The 8,385-nt window shown below is 49.8% G+C and overlaps 4 protein-coding genes across 4 annotated transcripts; 1 reads left to right on the forward strand and 3 right to left on the reverse strand.

The window, feature by feature from the left end:
• Positions 1-3,347: 3,347 nt before the first annotated feature.
• On the reverse strand, positions 3,348-4,053 carry VOLCADRAFT_106992 (uncharacterized protein; the record flags this gene model as incomplete). Its single annotated transcript, XM_002955878.1, has 2 exons — positions 3,348-3,640; positions 3,906-4,053. 2 exons carry the CDS (start codon positions 4,051-4,053, stop codon positions 3,348-3,350), a joined length of 441 nt encoding a protein of 146 aa, XP_002955924.1.
• An 807-nt stretch (positions 4,054-4,860) lies between these two features.
• On the reverse strand, positions 4,861-5,940 carry VOLCADRAFT_106993 (uncharacterized protein; the record flags this gene model as incomplete). The annotated part of the gene is made up of 1 exon (XM_002955879.1): positions 4,861-5,940. The coding sequence occupies one exon, from the start codon at positions 5,938-5,940 to the stop codon at positions 4,933-4,935; it is 1,008 nt and encodes a 335-aa protein (XP_002955925.1). The 3' UTR covers positions 4,861-4,932.
• A 439-nt stretch (positions 5,941-6,379) lies between these two features.
• On the forward strand, positions 6,380-7,075 carry VOLCADRAFT_96856 (uncharacterized protein; the record flags this gene model as incomplete). Its single annotated transcript, XM_002955821.1, has 4 exons — positions 6,380-6,562; positions 6,648-6,753; positions 6,862-6,906; positions 6,981-7,075. The coding sequence occupies 4 exons, from the start codon at positions 6,380-6,382 to the stop codon at positions 7,073-7,075; spliced, it is 429 nt and encodes a 142-aa protein (XP_002955867.1).
• A 403-nt stretch (positions 7,076-7,478) lies between these two features.
• Positions 7,479-7,820, reverse strand: VOLCADRAFT_96857 (uncharacterized protein; the record flags this gene model as incomplete). The annotated part of the gene is made up of 1 exon (XM_002955880.1): positions 7,479-7,820. One exon carries the CDS (start codon positions 7,818-7,820, stop codon positions 7,479-7,481), a length of 342 nt encoding a protein of 113 aa, XP_002955926.1.
• Between the last annotated feature and the right edge of the window lie 565 nt (positions 7,821-8,385).

Consider the following 8,385-nt stretch of genomic DNA (forward strand, 5'->3'; position numbering starts at 1 on the left):
CACAGGAGTGCACTGGTAGACGCTAAGTACAACATGTGTCCCACAAGTCCAGCGTCTTGCCAATTTCACATTCTTTACTGTGTCGAGGTCTATACTTGTATGTGGTTGCATAAAGTCGGTTTTGGCGCTCAATCGCATCGGTTCCGGGATGGTCGTACGAATTGCCGTATACCTGCTGCGTCCTTAATCGTTACATTAACGGGCTGAGACGGCTAGTTTCATTGCGCCCATGATAAAAACAGTTTATTTGTGATTTATTCCGTTTCTTTTGGAATTCGGATAACATTGGATGAGCGTGTTGAAGCTACTATCCTTCATGGACACTTGTTATATTCGTACTACTGCAGGGTTAACTCGGGGAATGACTTGTATGTTCGTCCCAGGGGGTCCCCAGTGTTGGATGTAGTCGGAAGCCAGATTAATGTAATCGCTTTACGGCTCCAGAGTAATTGTAGTGATAGTGAAATGGACGAACGCTTAATTTTCCAAATTTCTTGGTCAGCAACAGAAAATGGATTTGGCAGGATGGGAGGACTTGATTTAAAGTGACGGGACAGCAGCTTATAGCTTTCACAGGCTTACATGATATTGCGCGCGGGTGTCTCGCTCACTCACAGGCGAAGATCGTATGTGCAAACGTGATCTAAGATCTATCTAAACGTAGATTTTGCTGTCGCGTAACGCACATTTATGAGATATGCATATTTATGCATTCCGTATATTTTTGGGACAACCCCATTAAACCAATAACCTTTTGATGAGTCGTGTCGCCAGTCGTCAGTCGTCGGTGTCTGAGACGCGCGCACTACGACTGTTATCTGGGTCGACGCCTTTCATGCCGTTGCAGGTCCCGCGCGAGCGAACCCACAGCACCTGTTCTGCAGCTTACATGATATGAGCAAAACGTATTTATGCCAAGGCTGCTACTCTTGTCCAACAACGTTATCATCATCAACTTCAGAGTCATCCACAATAACTGCTTGTGGTTACATGTTTCATTCACCTCTTCGTTCTCTTACCTAGAATAGAGAACACGATAAAACATTTTCAAAAGCCGCTGAGTGTGACTGAGGGTGACTTGGTGTGACACGACGCAACGTTTGTACTTTACATAAGATTAGGCGGTTTGGCGGCTCCGGCGCGGTTTTCGTAGCGATAATAAGCTTACAATAACTTCCTCGCCAATCTTAGTCGCTAGTAACCGCTCCATGGGTAAACCTGACGCGGCGAAGATGGGCTCCACTATTGAAGAAATCATGCGGAAACGGCAACGGGAAGCGCAGGAGGCTTACGAAGCCTGCGCAGACAAGTCGGGTGTCGACTTCCGCAAAGCCGGAAAAAGGGCGGGGCCCCCCTGCATTCGTACAGGCCGGTAGCTAGCGCGGCACGTGTGACAATTGATGGGTAGTGTCAACGCGGTGGGAGATGTGCTTTGTTGCAGCAGTGCTGATGGTGTGGGAGCTACTAGCAACCAGCTTAGTAAGCTTGCAACCAGCGGAATCGTCAGCACCGCCTGCGGGCTCCACGCGAATCGCATCATTCCTGGGTGCATGCCGCATGGACAGTGCGGCAGACCGCAAGTCGGAATGCCCGTGCGGGGAAATGGTTGTTGTTGTTACATGGTCGTGGGTGCGTTCCCCGTACCTGCAAACCACCCTAGTACGAGCCGAGGGCTCAAGGGCTGCCAAATCGCCTATAAGCACCGTCCTACCTCGCACTTCCAACGAGACAAGTGATGAAGTATACTAACGACCAAATGGAACGATAGAGTTGCGGTGAGACCATATGCGTTCCAGCATCCTTGCCAGGCGTTCAGGTTCCCACTTCATAGCGTCCTTCATATGTTCGAAGCGTGGAAAGCCCATATCAGATCTGATTTCGTCGTACACCGGACAGTCCAGCAAAATGTGTTTCTCATCCTCGATGTGGCTATCAGTGCCGCAGCAAGGGCATACTCGCTCCTCCCTAGGTATATAACGCCGTCCCTTACGCGCTCTGTTAGCCGCCAAATGGTAACGCAAGCTGGGTGAAGTTCGGTGCTGTCTGTGATGTTTATCCCCGAAGCGCCAGCGGCCTCAGCAATCCGCCCCACAGCCGCGAGCTTCATCGCGGCACACCGCAAGTCTCCGGAGGCCCCGTGCATTGGCCAAAGTAAATGTACAAACAAGCAGCTTGTGTACTTCAGAGAAATGAAAGCAAATTTGTTGGCCTGCTGGTGGCAAGTCGGATTGCCCATGCCGGCTAATGGTAACACAAGCTGGGTGTTCGAGTTATCATACGCCGTCATCTCAGAATTCCATTATGAGATACGCGGCAGCTTTCGGGATGAAATTTAGCGCGAGAGGCGTTGATGTGACTTTTGAGGTCGGTGAATGGAGGCAGCTAAACTTGTTTGTGCTCATACGATCTTTGTTAGCTACATGCGAGATACCTTGCAATAGAGAATGCTACATAGTACCGATAACGCGTTTCAGCCGGGCGAGATATTATGTTTGGTCCGTTACTTACTTACACACACACACACTTACACACACACACACACACACTTACACACACACTTACACACACACACACACACACTTACACACACACACACACACACTTACACACACACACACTTACACACACACACTCACACTCTCACACACACATACTCACACGCACACTCTCACACACACACACTCTCACACTCACACACTCTCACACACACACTCACACACACAAACACTCACACACACACACACACTCACACACACACTCACACACACACGCACACACAGACACACACACACACACACACACACGGACATGGGCAATCCTACAGGTCGGGGGCCCCCTGGGCGCTTCACGCTGGGGCCCCGCCCAAAAAGGTCATATATATGCACGTATGCATGCAGAATCATGTGATACATATAGTCAATTACAAAACAAAAGGCTCATGCAGCCACCTAGCTATGTATTCTTTCATGTTCGATGTAAGGTTATTACCCGCCGTGAGCTCCTGGCGTGCGTGATCAGGCCATGTCTTGGCCGTTTTTTGGTCATGAAATAGCGAATATTCCCAATATCAAGGGCGCCATTGAGACCGTATTTGCCGCATCTGCACCAGGGTTCGACACTGACCTTCCTGAAACTTGCGGGCTCCCCCGTACCTCCCAAATTTTCCTTACGGAGGGGCCCCCGTATCAGGCTCCTGTACCGGTCCCCGTAACCCCCGCAAAACCTTTACGGGGGCACTGTCCATGGCTGAAACGCTGTGGAAAGTGACGCTTTTGCATTTTTTTGCCCTGTAAATCGTTATTTTCGTTATTTTCTTGCGAACCATTACACTCGGGGACACGGCACACTCAGCGAAAGCCAAGCGCCTTGGCCGCCGCGGCCGCCCATCCCTTCTGCTCCTCTTTCTCGTCCGCCTCATCCTCCTCCTCATCAAAATCCTCATCCACGCACGACTCATCGGTATCTCGTTCTACGCCGGTCTCGTAGTCACTGTCACTAAAAGCCTCATCGTCACTAGCGGGGCATGTTGCTTGTACCAGTACTTCAATCTCTGGGTCAGTCGCAACCTCCTCATTATCATCCTCTCCGTATGGCTTCAAATTAATTTTGCTAACGTCAGAAAACAACTTGTGAATAATGCCTGTATAGCCCTTACACGAGTAGATCTCAGCAGCCTGATCAATCAGTGGCTTTGCCCCGGTATCAGTGTGTGGCTTATCCTTTATATGGTCAGGGGACTTTACGGGCCCTGTACGGCCTCTTATAAATCCTTAAAATCCTTACGGGAGCCACCGTAACCGGCCTTCGGCCGGTCTGGGGGCGGCCCCGTACGGGGGCGCTTCGCGCCCCTAAATCCTTACAGGAGCCACCGTGACGGGGATACCGAAAAAAGGCCAAAAACTTACGGGCCCCGTACGGGGTGTCGAACCCTGATCTGCACTCAATACCGAAAGCATACTGGGTCAGTTTTGTCGCGTAACCCTGTTGTATGCTTCTGCTTGCGTGCCAGTGTGTAAGCTTCGTCCTATTACTTGTTCGCATCCTCGACAGCATTATTTTGCAAATGGTGGTTAATGACAGGTCACGGCAAAAACGTGCCGGCGGTCATGTCGTCCTTGGCCTTACGTTCCTTTCTTTCTTCGTCACACGTACTGCTGCCGTACGAACATTTGTACTGCAGACTACGACCCAGAGGTACCCCCTGGACCGGGCGTTGTCAAAACCAGCCGTCCAACAGAAGAGCTCTACAACGCCATTGTGAAAAATGACGTAAACAAGATGTACTCATTTATGACAAAATTGAGGAGGGAGCTGATGTCAACTTTGTGTTGGGGTCAGAGGTCGGCAAACCCTGAATAACTGTCACGGGTACTGGTGCCAGGGTCGAATAACTGTATGGACATTTTTTGGTAAAAGCCGAGGAAAGGTCGTCAATTGACTGTTCGTTATGAGAACCTCTCAAAGCTAGCGTTTACCTTTTGTAAAATGGAAGGTTTGGTAACCTAATGATGAAGTTTATAGCTTCAAAACTGCGCAAACCTGCCTTTTGGGGGGAATTTCTGCACCCCGCCGTACGGCTGCCTTACCAGCGATGACGAATACAGTTGAATTCCTGCAACGGGTACAACGGAAGGACCCGCTGTACCAGCGGCGTTTGCCGACCCCTGGTTGGGGTACGTTCCGAGTATCCATGAGCCATCACGTCATTCAACCGTACATCATACACCGTACATTGTACGTCATGCGTTTTGTTGTCGTGCATGTACAGGCCCGCCTATTCATGCCCTGAGGGATACACGCCGTATACACGCCGATACAGCCGACCCGAACTACATAAACAACGGAGGTACTTACGCAAAGAGAACATGTCAACCGTCTTGTTTTCCGAGGGCATCAAAGCTCGGGTAACGATGGACGCCCCACCCTGATACTTCAGCCTTTCAGCCATGTGTCCCCGTTCAGAGCACTATAGCCACCCTCATTGCGTGTAATAATTAGGTAGCCCTTCTCCCTGGCTGCCTGGATGATGTCGGATCGCATAACTGGAGCCCCAACGGCAACATATACCTCGACGCCAGAAAATGCTTTGAGGTCTCCACATTGTCGCCGGAACTTGATGTGGAACGCCTTGTTGGTGATGTTGTCCACGTCGTCTGCCTGACTGATGGCTTCCACGAATCGAGACACAGTCTTGGGGACCTTGGCGAACTCGTCATCGGTCATGTTCGACTTGCCCTCCACAATGACCAAGACGTTCTTCCCCGCTGAAGTGGCCGGTGGCTCATACCACAGCAAGCCATCCACCTCCGCTATCTCCTCGCCAGCATTTGACCAGATTTTCCGGTTGTGCTCTCGTGACAACAGCTCGTAGCCCTTGACATCCCGCATGATGTCATCCACGGTGTCCATAACGCAGTATTCAATCAAGTTGTTTACAGTTTTGTTGAATCCTTCAAATGCGAGCAAGCGTCTTTGGTACTTGAGTTCTTCCTCAGCCCGCTTTTTGGCAGCTGCTTCCTGTTGCTTCAAAATCTCCAATCTCTTCTCATTCTCTTGGACCATGAGAGCAGAAAGCGCCTGTAAAGCTTCCTCCAGTTTGAGGGTTCGGTCATTCTTGAAAGCCTCCAAGAACATGTAGTCGCAGGTCATTTCTGGCTCACTCCAACCGAAAGTCAGTCTTCTATTTTCCAAGAGTTCCAGGCCACCGTCGTGTTTCAGCTTCTTACACAGCTGTGGGAAATAAAAATTGTTTTGCCCTACGCAGACTATTGCGTCTGAATTCCTCCTTAAAAACTCAACTACAGTATCGATAGCATCCAAGCCCAGCTTCTGAAAACGCAAATCGAGAACACCTTTGAAAGGTGTTTCGAGTTCGCCAAGCATGTTACGAAGAGACTCGTCGTCCAGCGACCGGCACACAAATGTCTTCACTGCAGCCATTTTTTTAAAAGAGTTATGATGACAATATCAATCCAAATGAGCATTATGGCTGCTTGCATAACAAATTGCGGGTGCGAGGCGAACTGCACTCTTGCGTACTGCTAAAGTCGCAGGTCGCAAGTCGCAACTCGCAAGGAACACGGAGAATTCCTATTATGATATTCTATTACGCGAATACGTACGTGAACCACGCCTGTAGGGTGTAAACAGATAGCATTTGCGGCGTCCGCGTCTGCGGGCTATGGCCGATCGCAGGCGCAACTATGCTGAAGTGGCTTGTAACCTATGTGGCTTCGTCTGTCTGAGCAATGCCATTGCCTCGCACAGAAGGGAAGTGCCAGCGTAACCTGCTGGTCCAGCTCCAGGAGCCACAGCAACAAAAGCAACGTATTGGGACTGGTGAATATGCTATTTTTTATGCTCCTTCTGGGCTGAAAATATGCACAACACATCTTTGGACGTATGTGCAGGGCAATCGTATGTGGAGCTAATGGCTGAAGTGTCGGGAGACCTCGGAGCTCAAGGTGGCAAAGGATGTGCAGGGATGGTATCGGGCACAACATTGTCAGAACTATTGGTAGCAGCCCAGACAGGGCTGGGAAATGCTGCACCTATCGCACAGGTAGGGTGTTTGCCATTGTGCTACCTGACAGCGAATGGTCGCTTTTGTCACTGCTCCTTATGACCATCTTTATCTCCTGCTATAGGCTGGATACTATGAGACCCAGCACACCTTGTTAACCATCACTGGTGGGCAACAGTTGTATACTGCAGACCCTATGCAGCCTGGGCCACCACTGCCCCAGTTTGCAGGTGAGCTCCAGGTGGCCCAGCCGCCACCCATGTTCACCACCGCTGGTGGGCAGCAGTCCTATGCTGAAGATCCTCTGCAGCCTGGGCTGCCACCACCCCGGTTTGCAGGTGGGCCGCAGGTGGCCCAGCTGCAGCCCATATTCACCACCACTAGTGGGCAGCAGTCCTATGCTGAAGATCCTCTGCAGCCTTGGCTGCCACCACCCTGGTTTGCAGGTGGGCCGCAGGTGGCCCAGCCGCAGCCTGTGTTCACCACCACTATAGGCAGCAACTCCACTCTCCCATGGCTACTTTGGGCTTGCGCCTGCTGTGCAGTGTGTAGGCATCATCATCAGAGGGCTTGCTCCATAGCACCAGCGACTTCTTGTGCCCACTGTAGATGAAGTCAGTCAGTTCCACGCTGGTTGTGACCACCACATAGTTGGAGGGGCCACCAGATTTCTGCTCAGGAATCAAGTCAAGCAAGGGCAAGAGCTTAGCCTATATAGTGTGCATGCCAGATCTCTGAAGTGGAAAGGAATAGTATGCATATCATCATACACACTCATCTATGCCTTCCTCCAGTTAAAAACCCAAGGACCCAAAATGACTCTAAACCCTTGTCACAACCACTCTGAATTTTTACTGACCTTGTATTGGAGGTCGTTAAAATTGCAGCCCTTGATAAATGCATCGTTCTCGCATGCCTCTATGCATGCGTCTACAAGCTTCTGCAGGGAGACCTTTCAGTCAGTGTTGCGGCTGATCTTCATGAAGCGCATGGGCCATGCTGCAAATGATTCACCCTTCAATTGCTTCTTCACTTGAAACTCTATGAAGTCATCCTCCTTGCCCCTGCTGTCGCTGGTGCCACCTTTGGATCCACCATCAGTGAATGTGGGCTGGGGCTGGGCTGCCTGCAGCCCAGGCTGCTTAGGATGTGCAGCATAAGGCTGCTGCCTGCTGGTGGAGATGAAAATGGGCTGCCACCACCCCGGTTTGCAGGTGGCCCTACAAACACGGAGGGGGGTTAAGAACGTTCTTAACTCGTTCTTAGCCCAGCCAAATTGATAAAATTGAATAACCATTAGAACGTTCTTACACCGTTCTAAGAACGTTCTAAGAACGTTCGTAAGGCATCCGTTTATCTTAAAACCATTCTTTGAAATTCTTTAGCATTCTTTGGGGCCCAGCAGTCTTAGGTATTCTCTTCCATTCTTTGGGGTGTTCTTATTCGTTCTTAGACCAACTTAGTGTTAAAGCATACTTAGCTGCTCTTTGGCCGGTTTTAACCATTCTTATCATAGGGTTGCTAAGTATGGCACTCGTTCTTAAGTCTCATTCTTAAGAAATAAAACCACTCTTTACCATTCTTTAGCATTCTTTAGGGCCAGCAGTCTTATGTATTCTTTTCGTTCTTTGGGGTGTTCTTATACATTCTTAGGCCAACTTATTCATTCTTTGCCTAAAGCATACTTAGCTGCTCTTTGGCCGGTTTTAACCGTTCTTACCATAGGTTCGCTAAGTATGGCACTCATTCTTAAGTCATATTCTCAGGAAATTCTTTTTGCTGCTTACATTCTTAAGCCTTAAAAAATGTGGGATTCTTAAGGGTCATGATGAAAATTCAAACACACGTTTCGACCTCTGCAT

Source organism: Volvox carteri (assembly GCF_000143455.1).
Source record: "Volvox carteri f. nagariensis unplaced genomic scaffold VOLCAscaffold_55, whole genome shotgun sequence".
Lineage (NCBI taxonomy): Eukaryota > Viridiplantae > Chlorophyta > Chlorophyceae > Chlamydomonadales > Volvocaceae > Volvox > Volvox carteri.